This window comes from Brassica rapa, chromosome A08 (genome assembly GCF_000309985.2).
Source record: "Brassica rapa cultivar Chiifu-401-42 chromosome A08, CAAS_Brap_v3.01, whole genome shotgun sequence".
Taxonomy (NCBI): Eukaryota; Viridiplantae; Streptophyta; class Magnoliopsida; order Brassicales; family Brassicaceae; genus Brassica; species Brassica rapa.
The window spans coordinates 15,176,476-15,200,897 of NC_024802.2; the positions used below are offsets into that span (position 1 = coordinate 15,176,476).

The 24,422-nt window shown below is 34.4% G+C and overlaps 3 protein-coding genes, 1 long non-coding RNA gene and 1 other non-coding gene across 10 annotated transcripts; 1 reads left to right on the forward strand and 4 right to left on the reverse strand.

Annotated features, from left to right (window-relative positions):
- The first annotated feature begins 3,240 nt into the window (after window positions 1–3,240).
- On the forward strand, window positions 3,241–10,477 carry LOC103834821 (UPF0725 protein At5g63820). 4 transcript variants are annotated; one of them, XM_033277195.1, is made up of 5 exons: window positions 9,364–9,488; window positions 9,576–9,686; window positions 9,762–9,966; window positions 10,054–10,172; window positions 10,257–10,477. In XM_033277195.1, the coding sequence occupies exons 1-5, from the start codon at window positions 9,402–9,404 to the stop codon at window positions 10,380–10,382; spliced, it is 648 nt and encodes a 215-aa protein (XP_033133086.1). In that variant the 5' UTR covers window positions 9,364–9,401; the 3' UTR covers window positions 10,383–10,477. The 4 variants fall into 4 exon arrangements, 2 of the variants coding, with proteins under 2 accessions (XP_033133086.1, XP_018509425.1); XR_004450206.1 differs by lacking the exon at window positions 10,257–10,477 and adding an exon at window positions 3,241–6,775 and having other exon boundaries at window positions 6,910–9,488; window positions 9,762–10,221; XM_018653909.2 differs by having other exon boundaries at window positions 9,380–9,488; window positions 10,054–10,442.
- Window positions 4,768–4,839, reverse strand: TRNAM-CAU. The gene has a single exon. It is a non-coding gene; the product is annotated as a tRNA-Met (tRNA).
- On the reverse strand, window positions 10,151–12,174 carry LOC103835525 (fatty acid desaturase 4, chloroplastic-like). Of its 2 annotated transcripts, XM_033277203.1 has the most exons (2): window positions 11,274–12,132; window positions 10,151–10,736 (listed from the first exon to the last, which is right to left on the reverse strand). In XM_033277203.1, exons 1-2 carry the CDS (start codon window positions 12,065–12,067, stop codon window positions 10,733–10,735), a joined length of 798 nt encoding a protein of 265 aa, XP_033133094.1. In that variant the 5' UTR covers window positions 12,068–12,132; the 3' UTR covers window positions 10,151–10,732. The 2 variants fall into 2 exon arrangements, with proteins under 2 accessions (XP_033133094.1, XP_009109956.1); XM_009111708.3 differs by lacking the exon at window positions 10,151–10,736 and having other exon boundaries at window positions 11,059–12,174.
- Window positions 12,175–15,540: 3,366 nt separating this feature from the next.
- On the reverse strand, window positions 15,541–19,719 carry LOC103834822 (fatty acid desaturase 4, chloroplastic-like). 2 transcript variants are annotated; one of them, XR_004450207.1, is made up of 3 exons: window positions 18,007–19,719; window positions 16,692–17,969; window positions 15,541–16,420 (listed from the first exon to the last, which is right to left on the reverse strand). XR_004450207.1 is itself a non-coding variant. In XM_033277205.1 (2 exons), exon 2 carries the CDS (start codon window positions 17,728–17,730, stop codon window positions 16,858–16,860), a length of 873 nt encoding a protein of 290 aa, XP_033133096.1. In that variant the 5' UTR covers window positions 17,731–17,969; window positions 18,007–19,719; the 3' UTR covers window positions 15,541–16,857. The 2 variants fall into 2 exon arrangements, 1 of the variants encoding a protein (XP_033133096.1); XM_033277205.1 differs by having other exon boundaries at window positions 15,541–17,969.
- A 1,943-nt stretch (window positions 19,720–21,662) lies between these two features.
- LOC117127294 lies at window positions 21,663–22,613 on the reverse strand. Its single transcript, XR_004450230.1, has 2 exons — window positions 22,573–22,613; window positions 21,663–22,491 (listed from the first exon to the last, which is right to left on the reverse strand). It is a non-coding gene; the product is annotated as an uncharacterized LOC117127294 (long non-coding RNA).
- Window positions 22,614–24,422: the final 1,809 nt, after the last annotated feature.

Below are 24,422 nucleotides of genomic sequence, written 5' to 3' on the forward strand. Positions count from 1 at the left end.
CTGCTACTCCCAAAAAAACCCTCAAGTTCCCCGTTTACAGAAACCGAGAAAGCCGCAGTGTCTATACACCGCATGATCCAGGTGACAAACAAGTCTGGGTACTTCATTGCGCGCAAAGTATCCTCAATAAACGTCCAGCTGACAGTATCAAAAGCCTTGGAAATATCCAGCTTTATGGCAGCTCGAGAGGAAATTGAAGTCTTGTGGTAGTCTTTGATGAGTTCAGTAGCTAGTAGAACATTCTCCAGCAGCAAACGACCCTCTACAAACGCACACTGATTTAGTTCGATCGCCGCTGGTAGAGTAGCTTTTAACCGAGTAGCCAAGAGCTTCGAGATAACCTTATACATCACGTTGCAGCATGCTATTGGCCGAAAGTCAGACATCTGCTCCGCATCTGTAGTCTTTGGCACGAGAGAGAGCAGTGTGGCATTGACACTTCGCGGCATGAAACCATATATAAAGAACGATTGCACTGCTGTCACAAAATCCTTCTCGATCACCGGCCAAGCAGCTTTATAGAACTCCATAGGGAACCCATCAGGCCCCGGTGCCTTATTACCAGGCATAGATAAAAGCACCTCTTTTATTTCAGCAGCCTGGATCGGCCTCATAAGTCTTCTTGCCTCCTCCGTAGAGCATTGATGGCCGATAAGCTCCGAGAGCTCCTCTTGAGAGAGACGCGCTTGACTCTGCTGGGAGCCATTCAAGAACGTCTTAAAATGCAAAGCTGCCTCTTGCTTGATTTCAGGGAGAGACGTTAGAATCCTGCCATCAGCCGTGACGATCTTCCTAATAGTGTTCCTCGCATTTCTGCTTTGAGTGGCGCGATGAAAAAATCTCGAGTTTCTGTCCCCAAGCCCCAACCATTGTATCCTTGACTTTTGAAAATAGAATTGCTCCTCTATTCCAGATATATGGTGCCAGTGTTCCCACGCATCTGAGGCTGCTTCGAATGTTGTGGTATGTGGGTTCTTCATCGCTTCGGTTTGTTTGACGCAAAGATCTTCATAAGCTGCTTTAACGCGCCCCGGAAGATCACCAAAGAGATCCCTATTCAGACTCCTCATCTCATACTTTAGAGATTTTAGCTTCTCATGGAACATACGAAGTGCAGATCGCGAATGGAAAAGAGGAGCAGTCTCGTTCCACACCCGATCAACCACCTCCAGAAACCGAGGGTGCGAGGCTACATGGTTGAAGAACTTGAAAGGCTTCATATTACCTTGGGGTGCTTCTCGAATTTGCGTGTGCATACGCATGTGGTCAGAGACCCCGCCAGATTCAAATGTCGCAAAGGAGAGCGGAAAAACATTTAACCAACAGCCATTTGCCATAACCCGGTCAAGCTTCTTACTGATAGGGTTGTCATCCTGACAATTTGTCCAAGTAAACATAGAGCCAACCTGAGCTAAATCCATCAGGTCACACTTCTGAACCACCTCCTGAAAATCTCAAATTGAACTCTGATCAGAGTGCGTAGCCAGAGCTCGAGAGTGCTCTTGCACTGACAGCGCTACGTTGAAATCTCCATGCATAATCCAAGGATTATTGCTACCCGCCACAGAGCTACTGACCCACTCCATATCACTCCATAGCTGCCGTCTCTCTATAGCACAGTTGGATGCATAGACAAATGAACAGAGGAAAGTGTCCCCCGTGTCTTTATACCTCACCCATACTGTGATCATCTGAGCACTAGTGAGAACCGGGATGACCTCCACACCAGCCGACCAAACAACCCAAATTCTTCCTAGACCGTGATGAGAGTAATTATGTAGAAAACTCCAACCCGGAAACGTCCCATCAAAAAATTTCTGAAACTTGTCAAACTTCACTTTTGTTTCCAACAAACATCCAATAGACAATCTTGCAGCCTTTACCCAGCGCCTTACTGCCTGTTGTTTGCGTGGTTGATTGAACCCACGCATGTTCCAAGCGAATATTGACGACATCAGAGCTTCCGGGAGGAAGCCTTTCTCGTTTGATTCGATCCCTTCTGTTGCTGTGACACTGCTTTCACCAAACTCCTAGTGTTTACGAATACTTTCTTTGCACCCCTGCCCCGACTACGATGAGAACTACCCGGCCTGTGAGGGCCAACCAGCTTCTCGTTTCCACCCTCAGCCCTTTTGTCATCGGCAGCTATACTCTTTTCCTGAGTAGACAATTCCTTCAAATTGGTCTCCATATTACCCTCCTCCCTTGTTTCCTCAGCTTCATCATCACTCTCTATCTCCCCCTCTTCCCGCAAATCCTGTAATGCTTGGAAACCATTTGGCGAGATACTATCATCTAAATCGTTTAACTCAGTACCCGGGTAACTGGCTTTACCCATAGCCAACGCCCACTCACCCGTAACAACATCCTCCCCTTCAACACTCTTACTTCCCTTCTCCTCAAGAGTGACAGCAGATAAGTTTTCCTTCCCAGAGACGGTCTCAAACTCAGCCATTAGCTTTGTCATAATTACTGCACCTGAAGTTTCTGGTATATCACGTGATGAAAACCCTTCCATCACAACTGAATCATTCGGTACCTCACGATTTCCAGAACGCTTTGGAGTAGAAGCCTTCTGAACCTGACAATTCCTTTCGACGTGCCCCCATTTAGCGCACGAAAGGCATTTAGGTGGGAGCCAAGGGTAGCTTATTGTGATCAGCACATCAACACCATGTTTATCCTTGAAACTGATTTTGTTGGGCAAAGGTTTCGTCAGATCTACTTCAACCAAAACTCGCGCGACATCCATTCGAATGCAACGCTCAGTGTGCGGGTGAAGCTTTATAAATTTCCCCGCTGTGCGCAATAGGAAACTTAGCCCCTTCTTCGAGTAAAGGTACCCCGGGACATTTACCAGGTCCACCCAGAGCGGCATAGCTGAGAGGTCCGGTGGCGAGCTTGCTGTCTCCGGATTCCAGACACCCACCATAAGAGGAGCCTCAGAGATGTGCCAGAACTTCCTACTCAAGACTCTGTGCCTAGTCCCTGCATCCTCAATTCTGAACAGAACCGTAGTCTTCCCAATAATTGTACATCAATCCTTGATTTCCTTCCTGGTTGCGCCCAGAGACGATTTACCGTAGCATGAATCGAGCCAATATGTGGGGCTTCACTCATGAAATAACCCACAAGGAAACACTTCCATAGTGGCTCTGAATCGTCCAATAGCTCTGCAGGAATCTCGACCGCCGCCACGCCATCCTTAACCACAAACTCAGGGCTCAGTTCCACACCCGCTGACCCCTCAACCAAAACAGAAGAGTATGAAACCCTCCCTCGAACCGCGCCCAGATCTGCCTCCACTACCGAAGGAGAGGGGGCGCCTAGATCCCTTGTCTGAATATCAGTCCCGCCAAGCGATTCCGATTCAGCCCGAGCCTTTTCTGTTGCCACCGTGTCGCCTTCAGTCGAGGGAGTGTCGCCGTCGCCTTCGTTATCGCCTCTCATATCTTTCCTTTTTGAAATCATAAGTATCATATTATTGGGTTCTTAGTTGTAAATTGTAGTCATAGCTGGATCTGAGATTTTATGGACTATAAACAACATCTTTTAAGAATTTTAATATAATTTTTTTTAGAATTTTGATGGTCCATTTCTATGTATATAACTTTGAAAATTTTATTATCAATGTTTTATAGGGTTATGCTCAAATCCGAATCTAGTTGTAGTTTTTAAATAGATATTCTTGAGAAATAAATTAAGGCTGGTAAAAAATAAAAAATAAATTAAGGCTGAGCACAAGTAGAATATTTGCTATTTTAGCAATATTTGATACTTAATTTTCTTTTTACGAGTAATGAAAATTTTGACTTATACTTGACTTGTTAAAAATGAATACTTGTTATTTCGAGTACTTACTGAAAAATGAGTTACTTATCCCGTTTTATTACTTGCTATATATGAATACTTGTGAGTTACATATGAGTTACTTGCATTTAATTTCTAGTATTTAAAAATTATTTGCTAAATAATGCTCTACTAAAAATGAACATAAGAGTTTATTTTGTTTATATAGTAAGAAATAACATAAGAGTTATAAACGAAATATTTGTGCATATTATAAAGGAGAAGAACGGAAAAAACGGAATCGTTCTATTGTAGCATTATTTTCTTCTCACAATAACAAAAAAATGTATTCTTTGAGCAACTAACAGATAATATCAAGTAGAACAGTTAACTTTTTCATACTTGTTACTTGTTTTGTACTTTCAAATATCTAAATTTTATTTTATTTGATATCCAACTTGACAACGACGAGTGCGTGAAAAATCGAGATTAATATATGACGAGTATAAGATGAATAACGAGTATTTGTGTCCACCACTCCTTGAAATTATATATGTATATACATATATCTGTTCTCTTCACCTGACCTCACTGCTTAATGTTTAGATCTGACAGTTTTCTATTAGGTGTTGCTGAAGTTAATTGTTTTCAAATTGGTTAACTAGATTAAGTGAAATTGTCAGGGGTTCAAGCATCTCTCTTTTTTTTATACTTTTGGTTCATTTATAGTACATTATATGGTTAAACTTGTCTATGAAAAAGAGAAGTATAATTAAGATTGATAACTCTGATTCAGGTCGATCAGTTATTGACATTATTGTTGTCGTTGTGGATGTACTGTAGGACGCAATTTTATATCAAACTTTACAACAATTGGACATACATAAACATAAGTATGTAATGAAATATTGAAAATACGAATAAGGCCAGACATACATAAACATATTGCCCGAAAAAATAATTAAAAAGAAAAAAAAATATCAGAGCCAGGTTTCGATCCTGGGACCTGTGGGTTATGGGCCCACCACGCTTCCGCTGCGCCACTCTGATTTGTTGTACTTCGATGAAATGTTAACCTTACTAAACGAGAATACATTCTTCCACAAAAGATGACAACATTGCACTTATTTTTCACTCATTTTTGAATAAATAAATCTGTTCAATTTGGTTGAATAAGACGGGAAAATGTAGTATTTTAAATAGATTTCTCTACTTTTTCTTTTCATAATTTTCTGTCTGTTCTTTTAACTTATGTATTTTTGAATCATATTATATATTTTCACCATTTTTTTATAATTTTGTTTTATTTTATTTTTATAACTTTTTCTTTTCAATCTATATTTTGATATGTATTACTATTTGATTGTGGTTTTTCAAGTTGTTTCTTATTATTTGTAGAGTTTGAGTTCGGTGACTAAAAATAGGAAAATAAAACTCTGAATTACACATTTTTGTTACTATAAGTTTGGTGAAAAGTGTAAAATATAGTAAACAGATTTTTCTGGTTTTTGTTCTTCATAATTTTCTTTACCTATTATAAATTGATCTTTATGTATTTTTAGATTATATTTTCACTAGATTTTATTGTTTGGTTTAGACTTTTAATTACTATTTTGATTATGCATTAAATCTTGGTTGTGGTTTTGGATCATTTGCATGTTAGTTTCTCTAAACTTTAGTTTAATGATTCAAAAAGAAAAACAATATGTGAGACTCACTTTCGTTAAGGGCTGTTTTAGGAACATGAAAAATCAATATCATAGATGAATTTGTCTATTTTTGTTTTTATTAATTTTTTATAGCTATTATTTTAGATATTTTGAATGATATTATGTAGTTTTACTTTCAAGCTTGATGACAAATTTTGGTGGGAATTAAAAATGAGATTTTGATTAAAGGAGATGGATTATTTAAAAAAAAAAGTTAATATTTGATATAAATAAGAAGTAGATAAAATTTAGGGATAAATTATCAATTTAAAAATTAATGATGATGTGTCAAATATCTAAAGATGTGGAAACTTAAGGAAAGAGCAAAATCTAATTTATATATATTTTTATATATATAAAGATATAAAGCATAGTATGGATAGAACAAAAAAACAAACAGTTCAAAATTATCATTTTAATAAAATATCAAGATATATATATATATGTATTCAATCTTAAAGTGCATATTTTTTTAATAATATTAGATCCGGTCTAAGAATCTATCTACTTTTTTTTTGACAACACTATCTAGTGTATTTAAGCAAATTAAAAGGAATCTATCTAGTATATGGACTAATGAAAGATATGATTATCAAGATAAAAAGGTGCTTTTTAAAAAGGAAAAAGAAGAAGAAGAAGATAAGAACGTGTTTGATCTTTACTCAAACGGGTTTGTTCTTACTCAAACGTGTTTGACCTTACTCAATAACAAATTTAAGAATATATATACTGACTGAACCCTTCAAATATTACAAAATGCAAACCCACATTTCTCAATATACAAACATTCATAAAGACAAAATCGATATTAAAAAAAGTATTGATCAAATGGGAACATTCACAACCTTGAGTGGCAAATTAAAAGACAAAGCCTCGCACATGAAACTCAACGTCGTTCATATGTGTAGTTCCGTGAACACCAAAACCATTGACGAAGCTATCTTGAAAGCCACGAGTCATACCTCGAACAAATCACCTTCCGAAAAATACGTCAAATTTCTCCAATCAACCATGGCAACGGGTTACTCTCCTCAGACCATCAGTGGGATTATGCAGAGGCTGTGTGTGACGACGAACGTGTGCGTGGCTTCTAAATGCCTCATTCTTATCCATAACATGATTAAATCTGAAAAGGGTTATGAAGGAGAAGGTGGTCATCGTGGCACTAATAGTCATCGTAATTTGATTTATAACCAAGGAGAGAGTAATCTTAAGTTGGATGATCTTAATGTGGATTCATCTCGTTTTACTATAGAGTTGGTTCCATGGGTTCGATGGTAAGATCATATATGTATTGGTTATACTTTTGGTTTTAAGGATTAGAAAAATTAACAGGGATATATATTGATTTATTCCTTTATTTTCTATTATATTTTGATTATTAAAAATTGTTGTTCATCTGAATATATAGGTACAAAAATTATCTTAATATTTATTTATGCATTGCGGAGGTTTTAGGCGTTACTCCAAACATAAAAGAAAAATTTGAAGAAAAGCGTTTGGAGACTCAACGAGTCTCGTCTTACACAACCGATTGCATTTTCAAACAAGTCGATTTTTTGGTGAATCTATTCGAACAGATAAATGCCAGGCCAGAAACCCCGCTGGAGAAACCGAACATAATTATTATTAGGATGATAGGACTAATGGAACAAGATTATGTATCGGTGATGAGATTGATCAAGATAAGGTTTGAAGAATTGGACAAGAGAACAGCTGATCCGGCCGAGCTGATTCCTGTTTTGGTGAGGCTTGAAAAGTGTAGGGAGTCTTTGAGCGAGTTTTGTTGGCGATGCGAACCTTTGGATAAGGAGTTTTGGGGTTTGGTATTGAAATTAAAAGATAACTAACGTTAGAAGACTAGAAACGATGGATAAATAACCTGGCCAACTTCGATTAATAAGCCCCTTTATTGTTGTTGTTATAGCTTATCCCCATAAAGCTGGTCGTTATTTATTATTATACAAGTCTTATGTATATGAGATGTATACATGCTATGAATGAGTATATAATAGAATCGTTATACCAGTAACGCCTATTTTCAAGGTTCTTTCTTTTCTTCCTCTCTAAACTCTCTCTTTCTAACCTACTTTGTAAGTGTTCGTTGCCGAATCTTCGAACCAGAGAATTATCATGCAACTTTTTTTTGGTCTAAATTATCATGCAACTTGAAATGGATTCAGGTTGGAAACGGCGTGGTTTGCCTTATGAGAGGCCATCAAGAGCCGCACTGCTATTATGGATATTTTTTTTCCAGCGGACACAGTTTCATAGCTCAAGAACCATCATCCTCGTAGAAGAAGCCACGAAGATCGGAAGCTGTTAAATAAAATCCACTGGTTCAAGATCCACTGGTTCAAAAAAAAAAAAAAACCACTGGTTCAAGATTTCTTATACAACATTTCATTGCCAACGTACACTGATTTGACCGGTTTGTTAAACATACACACAACATTTCAATACCAACAACGATAATTCATATATAAAAAGCTTATGATGGTATTCAAATGTTGTATAAAAAATCTAGAACCGGTGGTATAACCAATACATCATATGCATTTGTTATTAACTGGGTCACGTAATAAATTGATTTTATAAAATCTATGGAATTTTTTTTATGTGAGGGACTGTAAAATTAGGAGCATGAAGTGAAAGTTTCATTAAGCTTGGCCCAAGGCCAATCCTGCATGAACCACGAGTCATTTCATGCAAGAATCAATGCTCACTTGCTAATAAGAAGAGGAAAACAAAGAAACGGAAGCAATCAGCTACAACCAAATTTTTTTTTAAAAAAATTAACATTTATTATTTCTTTCATTAATTCTGAAAAATTAAAATTAATAAAAAAATTATATTATAGCCTTTCTTTTTAAAATATTCTAAAATTTAATATTTTATATATTAAAATACTTCAATAATATTTAATTTTAAATAATTAATTTAATTTTTGACATTGATAAAAAAGTATGGATTCATTATGGGAAACAACTGCTTTAAAGATGGTGTCAGGATAAGTGTTTTGTTGAAGGTGGTGGAGGCAAGCTTGTTGAGAAATGTGGCTTCGGTCTCTCTCTCTCCCTCTTGCATTTTTGATGGTCATCTATAGTCTTTACTCGGTTAAGGCTCTTCTGTTTTCGGTCTAGTTTCTTTTAAATTTTTTGTTCAGCAATGGTTTTTGTGGACGGGGTGGTCTTCTTTGGTGCTTTGCTTCGAGAAGCTTGTCGATAAACAGATTTTATTCTCCTCAATCTGTTTTGGTTTCAGATGAGACCCGTATGTTTGGGTCTGGATAGTGGTTTATTTCCGACTTATCTAAATTGGAATTTTTTGTTAACTATAATATTTTTTAAAAATAACTCAAAATATTATAATGTTAAGGATTTTTAAATAAGAAAAAATAGTAATCTTTATCTATTTTTTATAACCAGATTTGTTTCCATTTTTTAAAAATATTAATTAAATTGTTGATTACATCATCATATAATATCTATTCTATTAGATATGATCAACTATCTCCGGAATATGCAAACATTATAAACAGCTTCTCAAACAGTGATTCCATGATGTAGCTTTCTCCATAATATTTGGACCGACGGACTATATCACAATCAAACCCTAAATGATGTAAAAGCCTTTAAAATTTAAACCTTAACCATTACACCACCATGCTTCCACAATTTGTTTTCATTATGAAAGGGAGAAAATCATAACCACTTATGAAATATTTTTGAATATTTTAAATATGTAAATGAATATTTATTATAAAACTTATTTTCTAAATAATTCTTTTGTTTAGTTTTTCCAAATTAAACATAGACCCAAACATTATATATACATCTATAAAACGAACCATTATTGTATTCGCTCTCTAGGTTATTAATATTCGACTTGTCCTGCTCTCTGATGACAGGTTTGGGGGATATGGAGGAGGAGATTGGGAACGGTGCATCGCTGTTTAATGATCATGGAAGAGATGATTCGGACTTCCAAGTAAGAAGATATCTTATATATATATGTTTAGCGGATGAGATGATTCGACTGATGGACCATATAATAAGCTCGTTTAATTTTTGCTAGGCTGATGGTCTGGATCCGCCTATATTATATAGGTCAGAATGGGGAGATGATCCTAACTATGATATCCGTCTCTGTGGTAGGATTGGACTCCAGTGCTACAATCTTCAGAAGGTTAATTCATCGCTATTCACTGTCTCTCTATGATGACAACCTTCTTTTCTGAGTTTATTTTTTTGGTTTTGACAGGGAACAAACTTTAAATTTAAAAGCTGGGAGATTTGTAGGGATCAGATGACTTCATCCGACGACTCCTTCATAACTTTGGAGGCAACTGATCCGGCCACTGGCTCGGTCTTGTCTTTTCAGACGCTGTTAAGCGATTTTGGACCTCGCCGTTCATTGGGTGTCAGACTTTTGTGGATCAACTTAGCCTCCAGAATTGAACCTATACGTAAGAATTTATTAAGGACTATAATTAACTGTTTATGGATAGCTCTCTTTTAAAAGGGTATTTACTAACTGTTTTTAGAGACATCAGGTAACGAGCGTCTGGATGATAATTGGGACAAGAACAAGCTACATGATTTCTACAAAGGTCCAATGCCCAAATGGTTTTCTGATGAGGCCTTGGAAAGTAACAGTAGAAAATATTACGTGGTAATAATAACATCAGATCATTCATGGAGTTTTAACTTTTATATTGTGACAAAAAAAAGGTTGGTATCATTCATTCATACGCAGGTGCCAGAATCAGAGATGCATGACAATGACTGGCTGCAACTTCTCATGGAAGTCGCCTTCTTCTCCAAAACAGATCGTGTAAGTCTTATTCTTTTTTTTTTTTGCAATCTGTTATCTCCCAAATAACAAATTGAAACTTGTTGTGTCTTACACATGTAACTGCAGGGTTTTGATGGTGACCTACCCTTGGAGCTCAACAAGGCTGTTGTGGAAACTTTTGAAGATGAGCCCCTTGATAAGCTCAAAGCAGATAATGCAATCTTCTACCTAAGTTACAAGTGTTGTGCAGATCCTTCTTCGACGGATTTGGCTGGTGATCACCTTGGCATTGTAAGGAAAACCATGGATGGGAAACCAGGCCACATGAGTCTTGAAGTTGCTCTGACCAAAGAACAAGAAAAACGGTAGATAGGTGGATATGCTTGTCTTTATCATTTAGCAGTTATGTTTTTTTCCAAACGTTCGATGTTGTGTGCTTAGCTCTTCTACTCTTTTGGACTATAACTGTTGCGATATCTATATATAACCCCAAGTAATTCAAAAACGAGAAAGAAGAACAACTTCTTTTAAGATGCCAAGTCAAAAAGTATTAACCAATCCAAGTTTCACATTTTTTTCTTTCGCCAATAGATGAAAGATGCAGAAAATCATATTCATACATTCTTCAATTTGAGTCCTGAAACTTTTGTATATTTGAAACTTATTTTCAGGAGCGCCACGCAATGATCAACAATGGCGTAAAGATGGAAAATGTCAATACTGGTTCCTTTGTGTCTCTCTTCTATTTACTATTCGTTGGATGTGATACGTAAAACTGTTACATGCTCTCTTTGTGCATTTAACATTATGAAAAGTAAATCTTATATTATTATGCTCCTTCAATTCTCTTGTGCATGTATAAATAATTCTTTTTCAAACACATTTTAAACCTTGTGGTTGTTGGAGATGTCTTTTTCTTCTGTCCACTCAGAGTTTGGCTCGCTCCATGACCTCGGTCTCACCCCAAGCTTGAAATACAACACCATCTCTAACGCCTCAAAGACCTTACTCTCATCCAAAACTTTGTTCCAAGCCCCACTCACTATGCAATAATTGTTGTTATACGGTGCCCGGTGATGTTCCGCGTGCTCTCTCCGTGAAACAAGCACTCCCATGTCCTGCAACGCCACCACGAGAGGTGGAAGCTTGCTCTTGGTTCCATGAGCCCAGGCATGGAACTGCTGGCTAAACATTATGCAAAACGCAAACGTGCTCACAAAGCCATGAACCACCGGGTCATTAAATGCAAGGTCTAGTGGAAGCACCGTGAAGGTTATGACTCGAGCCAGAGCGTGTAGATTGTTAGCAAATTGTCTTCTAGTGATTGTCCAAGGCCACTTGTGGTGACCCTGAAACGCTTCGATTTGGGTTCCTACTATAGGAGTTGACTCATCACCGTAGTTATCAATGGCCCAGTGGTACACACCAGAGCCTAGATCAGCCAGGATGTACCCTGCATAACCGGCTAGAGCTGGTTCGAGCCAGAGATGAGAACCAACCCCTCCAATGATAGATTTAGATAAAGAAGCAAAAAATGTAGTGCAACCAGCTGCAACCCATAAACGATGAGTCCATGTTGACTGGAGAGATGGGTCGTTGGAAAGAGGAGGACTCATAAAACGGTTCTCAACCACAAGCTTAGCTTGAGGCTTGTTCCTGGTGGTAGTAGCAGAGCACGTGACACGAACATGGAGAAGTGAATAACGGTGCGTACTTGGAATGTTGTTGGTGATGGGTCTTAGAGGGTACTTGGTTTGAAGTGATACAGCCATTGAAGAGAGATTATGGATGAAATGTATCAAAGTTTACGTGTTTGTGAAAGCTAAAAACCAATGAGAAGAAGAGATGACGCTAAGTTTAAGTTGTGTTGTGGTGTACGTTAGAGAAGGGTGGAGCTACTGTGATCGCTAGCTCATTACAAGCTGTGAATCGTATAGAAAAAGTCTCAAATTTTGGATCCTTTATTAATGTAAAGGTACCAGCATAACACCCAACATTTTTAAATGTGATATTATCCCCCATACCCTTCCAACAAAATAGCTCATCCATATATTTTCTAGATTTTCTTTCGTTTCTCAAAAATTAACTTTTTTAGATTTTAAACTTCTTTCATTAGTATTACTAAAGACAAAATTTAGGTTCACTCCAAACTTTTAAATTCACCACTTCTCTCGCCGCCAATTAAAATGTCACATAAATAATTAATAAAAAATATTAAATTGTATTTAAAATTTTAAAATAATTGAAAAAAATAATGATGCTTAACAAAACCCTAAATCATAATCTAAATTTAATCCCTAAATACTAAATCCAAATCCTAGATCCTAAATAAAACCGTAAACTCTAAACCCAAACTCAAATCCTATATCTTCAAATTCAAACATTTTGGATTTAGGGTTTACGGTTTGAGTTTAGAGTCTAGGATTCATGTTTAGGATATATGGTTTGGGTTTAGAGTTTAAGTTTATGATTTGGGTATAGGGTATAAAATTTGGGTTTATGATCTAGAGTTTGAGTTTAAGATTTAGGGTTTAGAGTTTGAATTTAAGATTTAGGGTTTAGAGTTTAGGTTTAAGGTTTAGAGTTTGAGTTTATGGATTTAGGGTTTAGAATTTAAGATCTAGGGTCTTGTTAATGACATCATTTTCTTTTTTCAATTATTTTTGTTTTTTAAATAATATTTTCATTAATAATTTAGTTGGCATTTTGATTGGTTATAAGAGGTGGTGAATTTAAACTGAACCTAAGTTTTGTTATATTATTAAACTGTTTTTAGAAAATACTTCATCCGTTTCAGATTACTTGTCGTTTTAGACTTCGATAAACAGATTAATAAAACATTTAATTATGTAAATTTATTAAATAAAAACATTATTACCAATACACTTAACCACATTTTAACTAATTAAAAAATATATTAAAATATAAAATCAATAAATTTTGCATTGAAATTATAAAATAATACTTATTTTAAAACAAAAATTTTATCTTACAACGATAAATAATCTGAAACGGAAAGAACATTTTGAATTTATTAAATATATAATATATTTAACTGTAAGTATTTATTATATTTTTAATATAGATGAGCATTCTAAAAAAAAGTTTTGTTTTATTTTGTCTTTAATTTCATTCGCTCAAATGGAGGTGGTCTCCGATAACGATGCCTCGGCCCTCGGCAATGTCCACGTTATTAGTGGATTAGATTCTCTATGTAATGTGTTATGTGTGCTTTTGAGCTGTACAAAGTTAATGAGACTCATGACTTCGTGAGTCATGGATGATCTGGACTAAATTAATGCATTGCTTACTATAAAGAGATATGTCAACGCTCAAAGAGATTCAGTTATCCGCGCCGAAAAAACCTCCCACTTTCCATTATTTGCCAGCAAAACCGTCTAGATCTTATTACATGTGCAATGGAAGTCACTAGACTAGGTCATTCTTCTCCTTACATGTGCAATGGAAGTCACTAGACTAGATCATAAGAACATACATAATGACGGAAAAGATAGCCAAGAGTGAGGAACAGTTATTAATTGAACTTGATCTTCTTCATAGAGGAATATTCACGTAGTAAACTAAAAAAAAAGAAAATTTTGAATGATTAAAGTCTATCATCTAAAGAGTTGCGCATAAGTAGTTATTGTTCATTGTTGATATCATACAGATAAGAAATTTCTCAAATTAATAAAAACTAGGATGAGATCTGTGTTTTACGCGGATTAAATTACAATATTGAAATATTAAATATATTGTATTAACAAATTTAAGATTTATATACGATCAAATTATTTTTATATGTATACAATTTTTTTATTGTTTATATAATCATCTATATGTTGTGCCAATATATTTGGATATTTTCTTTTACTAACTTATCAGTAAATTATTTATTTTCGATTTTGAACTTACACTAATTTTCAGAATATCAGATTTTTACTTTCGTTTTAACATAAGATGGAAAATTAAAATATTAAAAAGACAATTACAAATTAGGTTAGACTTATATAGTTTGAAGTATAGTTTGGTTATTGATCACATTAAGACAACATAAAATTCTGCGATTCGACTATTATTATGGCTCCGATTGGTGACATGTTGTATTAGAATTGAGTTACAATAAAAATTATGATCTGATGTAACTCGCAGTAGAAATTACGTGGTAGAAACTGTAGATTTATGTAGTGAGTTCGCTGTAAAAATATGAATTATTATATTTATTAAACTTGTTGACTGGTAACATTTTTGATGTGTAAGTTGCAGTAGGTATAATTTTTAAAAATAATGAATACAATAATATTAATATTTATTATAAATATAATTTACAAAAAGTATATTATATTAAATAATGAACTTAAAATTAAGGAAATATACTTTTTGAATATTATAAAAATACCTATATATTTATGTATAATATTTTATGTTTGTAAAAATTTGAACTATTAAACAGAATTAGCAGCTAAAATTATATGAACATATTTGTTTAAATAATTGAAATGGAAATAATTGTTTATAAACATATTTGACTAATGAGTAAATAGGTATTTACGTTTTTTTGAAAACATATTATGAATTCCAAAAGCTAAACGTGGGATAGTGGATGTATTGAAAAATATAAAATTGTTAAAAATATATATATAACGTAGGATAACTAACACAATACAAAAAAAAATAGTAACTCAACTTCTAATACATTGAATTTTGTTTGATGTTGAGTTAAGAGTTGAGTTATCAATTTTTCCAAAGAAGTGTCTCAAAATTATAAATCAATGATAATACATTATAACTCAAATATTAACTCAAAAAAATAAAGTAACCTCATGATTGGTAACATTTTTGAGTTATGCTCATAACTCAAACTTAATCAAGTCTAACTCATGTCACCAATCAAACCCTATATTTAAGATCTAAATATTGAAAGATGATGTATTATTTGTTTGCAACCCATACTTTGTATAGGATGCAAATTAGATTAACGTGATATATATAATTAACTAATAAGAAATTGCATTATTAATGTTTTTCTAGACTACAAAAAATAGTTAGGCAGGTGCCAAAACTTTTTCTTAATCTTCAATATGAATTTCATAATTTAAATTCTAAAGAATTGTGTCGCAACGAAAAATATTTGATATATAAGTTTGTTTGGTAATAACAAAACAACTTAATTTTTGTATTACTCTTTATATAAATTTTTGTAGGCAATGAAGGTTTAAGAACCGAACAATATTCTTATTTTTTCTTCTTTTATTAAGAAAATAGTTTTGAATAGATGTGTCTCTTTGTTATTAATAAAAAAACAACAATTAAAAAAATCATTACTTTCCGATTTATAGCAAAAGCATGCAATACTTAGACCATAATATATATCAAACTTTGATTTAAACTGTTGTCCAAGTAATAAATACTAAGAGTATATCTTACACTTTTAGAAAAAACATATCATGTTGGATCACAATATAAATCAACCTTGAGCCATTTTAAAAAAAAATTCATTTAATGAGATCGCTGAATATTAAGTTTATCATCTCATATACATTTATGTTTGGGTTAATATAAGTTTTTCTAACAATTGGATTTTGTACTTATTAATTTTTTAATTAATTCTTATATTGCTATGTAAACTAAATTGACATCATAATTAAGTAATATTTAAGCAAAACCTTTTTTTAATTAATACAAACTCAATGTTACAATTTTTCAAATGTTTCTCTATTAATATACATGAGATGGTTATAAGATTAGATTTCATTAATTATTTAAGTGTGCCCTTTTTATTCGAAAGTCATAGTTGTATTTACTGAACTAGGGAACATAATTAATCAATCGCATCACATTTTCTTATGGAATTACAAGTTAAAATTATACAATTTTAATATATTTTCCTAATAGTAAAAGTGTGCAGTTTGGCGTCTTGACTTACAGTAGAATAAATAAAAGATGACTGTAAATGTATTAACCACATTATTGCTTTAATTTTTGAAGAAGCTGTAAATTTAGGAATTTTTCATTGGTTGGTTTATTTATTTATTTACTTTTCCAGCAAAACACCATGTTCTATGTTCCCATTAAGCTTGTGGGAAAATGCTTTCCAAATAGAGAAACAAAAGAGGTATTCGAGACTTTGGGGATGATTGGTTGAGGCTGTAGATGCTCTGGACAGCTAAAATTTAGTCTACAGCTATATATCTCAACCAATCGAGCTTTGCTTTCCTTAAAAAACTCACAGCAAAAAAATCTCTGCAAAATCAAAATATGGCTGTAGAGAGCTTTATTTCCAGAGCAAAAAATTAGTGCTTTAGAAATCTACAACAAAGAAAGCTACAGCAAATAAATCTACAGATTAAATTCTACAGCAAAAAATATAAAGCTACAGCACTTACCAATCATCACCTTTATATGAGACAATACAAGAACATTATTACAAGATGAGAAATAAGATAAAACAAAAGATGGAGAATATATCGTTTAATGATTTACTTATTTAAGAAATTGTATCAAATATTTTTCTGGATGATTAATGTATATGCTAGGTTGTTGGAGATATCAAATTCTATGTTCATTCGGAGTTTGGGTCGCTCCATGACCTAGGTTTCACCCCGAACTGGACATATAACACCTTTTCTAATGCCTCAAAGATCTTATTGTCATCCAAAACATTGTTCCATACCCCACTCACTATGCAGTAACTCATATACGTACGGTGGTGGCGGTGATGATTCACGTGCTGTCTTCGTGAAAGGAGAAGCCCCATGTCCTGAAACGCCACAACAAGAGGTGGAAGCTTACTCTTTCTTTCATGAGCCCAAGCATGACATTGTTGGCAAAACAATATGCAAAATGCAAACATGCTCACAAAGCCATGAACCACCGGGTCATTACATGCAAGAACTAGTGGAAGAACCGTAAAGGTTATTCCACGAGCCAGAGCGTGTGAATTATTTGCAAATTGACGTATGGTGATTATCCAAGGCCATTTGTGGTGACCTCGTGCAGCTTCGATTTGGGTTCCTACGAGAGGCGTTGACTCATCACCGTAGTTATCGATGGCCCAGTGGTATAGACCAGAGCCAAGATCAGCTAAGATGTAACCTGCGTAACCGGCTAAAGCTGGTTCGAGCAAGATATGAGAACCAAACCCTCCAATAATAGACTTGGCAAAAGAGGCAAACACGGTGGTGCAACCCGCTCCGACCCATAACCGGTGGGTCAGTGTAGATTGTAGAGTTGGGTCGTTGGAGGGAGGAGGGTTCACAAGGCGTTTCTCAAGAACGAGCTTCTCACGGTTAGGATGAGACTTCTTGGCGGGGATAAGAGAGCACGTAACACGTGCACGGAGAAGCGACGGACAATGGCTTCTTGGTATGTTGTTTGTGATGGGACTTAGAGTGCACTTCGTTTGAAGAGGTACAGCCATTGTAGGGGAGTACATATGATAATGTGAAAGATATCAAGTTTGTATATGTTTTCCAAAGCTTAAAAACGATAGAGGAAAGTATTGAGAAGATAAATTTCGATCCAAGTAAAAGAGAGACGAAAAGATAATAACATAAGAAAATAGTTAAGGGGAAATGATTCTTCATTGATGAATGAATGTTAAACATACGCAATATATAGAAGGGAGAATTAACTCTGTTACGTGTAACTAGCCAAAATGATTATTTAACTAATCTTATCGATAAGGCTAAAGTTTTTGTCGTGTACGAACGTTAGAGATGCGTGGCCAGCATTGGCCAATGACAATGTGATCGCTAGCAAATGTTTAGCTGTGAAACTTACAGGATTTCTTAAAAAATTGGATTCTTAACATCTTGTTGAAAGTTTTTATCATAATTAATCATCTCACAAATAAAAAAACTATTACTATCTAACACTATTAAAAGGAGAATAAGAAGCATTCTTACCTATGCCACATCAGATCAGAAAATCAACCACTAATATTTCAGCAATCATCCATGTCATCTTTGGGCTTAGAGTTTTGTTTTGGGCTTCTTTTTTTATATTTTCTTATTTTGTTTTGTGCTTCTTTTCCTTGCAACTCATTCTCTCTTTCCGTCGTTTTTCTTTTACCTTTCGACTTCCACATCTTGCATTACTCTTCTCTCTAAATCGGTTTCATCGCATACCTTCACCTCTCTAATCAAACTTTGCTTGAACTCATTCAATGGATCCTTTTCACCTTCCTCTCCCTTTGTCTATTTATAAATCTCTTCTCTTAGCTTGTGTCTCGATTAAAATTGAAAAGCTTCTCTCAAACAATCATCCCGATGGAACCCAAAGGAAACGCTTCAATCTCCAGCGACCGCAAGACCAACAAGAAGACCGTCGTCTTCCTCTTTCACATGCGGTGCTAAGCAGAATAGAGTCCCGGTCTAGATTGAGCCTCCTAAGCAGTGTCGCTAGATTTCTACTCGAAGCTGTGAACGCCTGAATCAAATCAGAGTAATAATTTCACAAATTCTCGGGGAGAACACTGATCGGAGTGATGGGGAGACTTGGCTTGGGTTACCATACGATCCATCAAAGAAAGAGGAAGAAGCACCCTAGCTGAAAGAAGAAGGTTCAGATCTAGAGACATAAGGTTTGAATTTGGAGGAAGATGTTTTAAAAATGTATTTATGTTACCTATCACACTTCTGAATCTAGATTTTGCCATGGAATAGCATTGGTGCCAAGTTAGCTTTGTTAGGTCTTCGAACCAGCGCCTTGGTTCTGTTAACAATTGAACAAGCGATTAAGGTATTACACGTCAACCCTTCGGTTCCAGTCTTTCGCCTATTTTCTTTTATATGCACTAATATACTTTCTTTTTGATTTTAGATTGGGTTCAGACACATTGACGATCACGAGAAAGAGGTAAAACATTACTCATATCACCAAATTTAAGAGACCATATGATGTTAAGTCTTTGTGGTTGACATGTCCTGCCTCTTGCATGTTACGTTCTCCTCATGCTATGATTCAGTTTACTAGATTGGTAGTGTATTGAATAAATTAATAGATTGTGGTTTCGTGAAGCGTAAGGAGTTCATCACTTCGAAAGTTTCGTTTGTCTTTATTTGGTTTGTATCATTCTTCGTATTTCTATTACACTAGCAGCAAGTGTTTTTTGAAGAATATCACGGGAAACATCAATTGGGAGATCGTGGGAGTCAACATTACTTACAAGTCACCTTAATAAAGCTCAAGTCCTGAAGAAATTATTTACAAGTCACCACAAAAGGAAGGAAATGTAAAGGCTGACATGGAAACGGATATATCAATCAAGGAAGATCTTGAAACAATGCTGACCATAACAAGAAATAAGCTCAACGACATACACAAGGGTAACAAAAATCTTAATCATCACATCTATAGTCTCAACGATACTTCCTTTCGGTCTATAAATTTCATCACTTTCTTATGTGCTTTTTTGCACTGTTGAAACAGTTAAACCAATGCAAGTCTAAAAATGTTAATAGAGAGATTCAGAATACACACTAAGGTGTTTATGGGTGTTAGATTCAGAATACACACTAAGGTGTTCGTGGGTGTTTGATTATGATTGAGTTTTTGTCTGTAGTGATGGTATATTGTAATAGCTTCGGCGAAGTTATAATAAGAGTGTCGAAAATGCTTACTAACTTAAATAAGCAACTAAGAGTGTTATCTACAATTTAAACAACCAACACAAATAAATTTCCACAAAAAAAACCTCTCTCCAGTGACGTATAGAAGACTCACAAAAAGTTCACCATACAAAGCCAAGGATGATCATACTAGAGTTACTCATGATGGTAGTAGGAATTACATAATGCATTGATCGTCCAGAGCAAGTACAAATGGAAAGCTGAGAAAATGGAGATGGTTCCAAGAAAGAAATAATTTCTTGAAGAAATTGTTGTTCAGAAGGAAAAGAGCGAACATCAAAAAAATGTTTTGCCTTAATTTTGTAATCAACAAATGTTTGTATTGGTGATATTGGGGAGGGAACTAGAAGTGAGGATGACAAAGATTGCGCCAGCTAAATTTGAGAGCAACATGTACATGACACAATGCATTTGTGAAACGATTTGTCCCATAAGTGATATGGCATGATTATAGAGAATTAGTAATTTAGCAAATATTTATCTTTAAATTAGCCATTTGAAAAATATATATTTGACTGCTGTGGCTTTACAAATTTTAGGAATTAAAAAATTGACTGTTGCTTTAGAAAAATCCTAAAGCTATAATTTGTTGTTTTTTGAAACCATTTACGTAAGATACTAAAGGAAGAGTAAATTCAGTTATTGACTGTGAAACCATTTGTGAAACGATTTGTCCGATTGTTTGCAACTGTGACTGCTGTGGCTTTACAAATAAATTTGCTTTACAAATTTTAGGTTTTAAAAATTTGACTGTTGCTTTAGAAAAATCCTAAAGCCATAATTTGTTGTTTTTTGAAACCATTTACGTAAGATACTAAAGGAAGAGTAAATTCAGTTATTGACTGTGAAACCATTTGTGAAACGATTTGTCCAATTGTTTGCAACTGTGACTGCTGTGGCTTTACAAATAAATTTGCCTTACAAATTTTAGGCTTTAAAAAATTGACTGTTGCTTTAGAAAATTCCTAAAGCTATAATTTGTTGTTTTTTGAAACCATTTACGTAAGATACTAAAGGAAGAGTAAATTCAGTTATTCTGGCTTTGAGAATTTTAAGGAAGACTTTAAAGACTTTAGAAGTTCTAAAGTCTGATTGGTAATAATTTGACTTTAAAGGCTTTAGATCTAATTATTGTAGTATTTCTAAAGCAACAGAAACTAATACAAACATTTACAAAATACTTTCATGTTAAAATAGTAAATAATTTTATCCATTTACACTTTACTAACTTATTCAATAATCTCAAAACAAAGGATGCAAACATCTAAAATAAAATTAATATACCTTGAGAGCATTGACATATATTGTATTTTAAATAGTTTATGCAAAATGATCTCAAATTCACTAAAATATATAGATAATTTGTACTTCCTACACACCAAATCTACCCTATATACTCTATTTCCCACTAATTTTCTTCTCCCCATCATTACCATTTTCTCCCCATTCTATGGTATCCCACTAACTTTAGTATATTGAGCTAATTTGCTTATATATATATTAGAAGCCAAATTACATATTTAAATCTTCATGTAAAACTTGACGCTAGCGTTGAAAAACCTCCAGGAAATCTTTTTCTTTTTAACAACAGGAAATCTTCTCATTTCCACCACAATAGAAGTAGTCTTCGCTGCTAAAAAAAAGAGAAAAAAAATGAGTGCGAGAGAATGAAAGAAACCGACACAGAAAAATGGAACGAGAGAGATACATGCATCCACGAGTTCTTCAACCCACGTACATACCAGTCGTCGTCATTTTTGAACTTCATTTCGTTCACGCACACCACAAACCGTAATTTCAGAATATAAACAACGGTTTTGAGAGACAAATATTCTAAAAATTCACACGATGATTTGTCTACATTGTAAATTCATTAAAAGTAATATATACAAACCCGGCGCGTAGCGCCGGAAAACCACTAGTTTTAATAAAATGGAGATTTTAAATACTGAGCACTCTACATTTAAAATATTTCTAGATGGAGTTTTTTTTTTATCATTTAAGACATATATCTAATAAAATAATATAGATATCCTTAGAGCAATTTTCAAAAACAAAGTAAGTAAATGATCTTACTCTAAACGGATATATCGGAGAAGATCTAAGAGCATGTTTATTGCAGGTCTATTAGGTTAAGTCTCTTAGCGTAATATAAAATAAGGTTTCTTAGTTTTTAATTAAAAAAAGTTAAGAGACGTCTCTTAAAACATGATTATCCTAAAGTCCCTTCTTGGGTCTCTTAATATTTTTTTAATACTTTTAAGTAGTTAAAATGAGATTAAGAGACATAACTAAGAAACCCCTACAATTAGCACCTCCAATGCAAGTCTCTTATTTTTGGGGTTTTTAAAAACACTGTAAACACCAACAAAACTCTAGACATTAGAAAGATAAAGCAATGCAGACACACTACCATCATACTCTTCTAGAGAATTTTAAGCGCTACTGCTACTGCAAAGTTAATGCAAGAGATGATGACATCAACACTGAACCTTCACTCCCTTCCAACTAAAGGAAGCATCAAGTGCACGAGAGGCCACGGCTTCAATCCCTGACTCTTCGCTCTGAGGAGAAAAAAAAGTTATCGCGTCAACCACAGGTAAAGGTTATGTTCTACATGAGCCTTTATTGAAAGCTCTACTCACAGGTTGGAGTTCAGTTGAAAATAAACCTTCAAAGTTCTTAAAAACATGTATTCCAATAAACTCAAACATTGAACTCAAACAGAATGCAAAACATGTATTCCAATAAATCATAGTACATGTCGAAGCCCTTCCCCTCTGATCAGCGACCCGGTGACATGTCGAACAACACCACCATGAGCACGAGCTTTCCTAAGAGTCAAACTCCAGTGCTGTCAACAAATCCATATCTTGAGCTAATCTCAATGATTAGAGATAAGGTTCTTTCTCACATCTAAACTCCGGTTCAAAGCAAGACCCCTGAGAAACTAATAACATCAATGGATGCATTTCTGGAGAATAAACTGCAACCACTCAAAGCTGATTCCCCCAATGTTGATGAGATTGGGCCGTAGTAAACCACACCGCTTCCCCCGTTCTCTTCTTTCCTCTCTTGTGGAATCGATGATGGTGGTGATGACCATGTCTCTGCTATGGAGATACAAATGCGAACCTGTCCATTCTTCCCTTTCTTTATTTTTATTTAAATTTTAGATATGTTTTCCAACACTTTTTTTGACATGTATGTTCCAACACTTTCTACTTTTGATCATTCAATTTTCACTAGAATTTGTAGCTGGGCATCAACAATAAGATGTTCCTAATAAATATCTCAGCACTAATTTATTGAAAAACAAGAAATGAAGAGAGAGATGAAAACAGTTCTTGATAGAAACACTACTCTTTAAAAATCTATGAGACTATCATCTTGTTACTTTATAATTGGTTTAACTTTCTTTTAATTTAAAACTTACTATTTTATTAAATAAATTAAATTATTACTTTTTTTGTTTCATAATAAGTATCATTCTAACATTTTTTTCTTGTTACACAAAAAAAAATGTTACTTTAGAATTTCAATACAAATTATACTTAATTTCAGCTGAAAATTAATTGTAGACTGCATTGATTTTATAAATAATTTAATTTATCTAAAATACCATTGGTCAAAAAGATGTAATTAATAATAATTTAAATATATTTGAATTACTTTTTTAATTTTTGTGAAAATGTCAAAGTGACAGTATTAAGAAACAGGGAGTAGTACGTATTATAAACACTAGATACTTTAAATGGGTACTGATGATGCTCTTAGTTTAGAGTTATTGACTTAAACCCCAAAAAAGTTAAATGTTATACGAAACCCAAATTTCTCTTTAATCCATTTCTATTTTTTTTTCTTTCAGAAAAAATTATGAATGAACAAAAAAATTTAACTTAAATACAAAAAAATCACTTGTGTAACAACGTAATTTTGGCCAGCTGCGTGTAGCTTGTTGGGAAACTGCTGTCTGGCGATACACCTCAGCGCCTAGATCTTCTAATACGTACCCCCGCACCCGTCATAACCGGCTATAGCTGGTTCGAGCCAGAGATACGAGATTTTGACCCTCTAACGATAGATAAGGATGCAAACATGGCGGTACAGCCCGCTGCAACCCATAAGCGGTGGGTCCATACCATGTTGGTTGCAGAGTTGGGTCGTTGAACAGAAGATTCACAACCACAAGGTTCTAACTGTTACGGTGAGAGTTGATGGTGTTAGTAACCGAACACGTGACATGTACCAATTCCGGTGAGAGTTGATGGTGTTATAATTAATTAAATATATAGAAAAAGAAGGAATCGTACCAAGATGTTTTCGAGACATTGAAACAACATAAATCTTACTCTTTTGATGTCCTCTCTCGTGCATGCTAAAACTAAGAATGCGTCGTTTTATCCATTAAATTTGATTAAATTTGTTATTCGTTTTTTCAAAAAATTTGAATATCCGTAAATTTTCGAAGCAAAACAAATATTAAAAATAAATA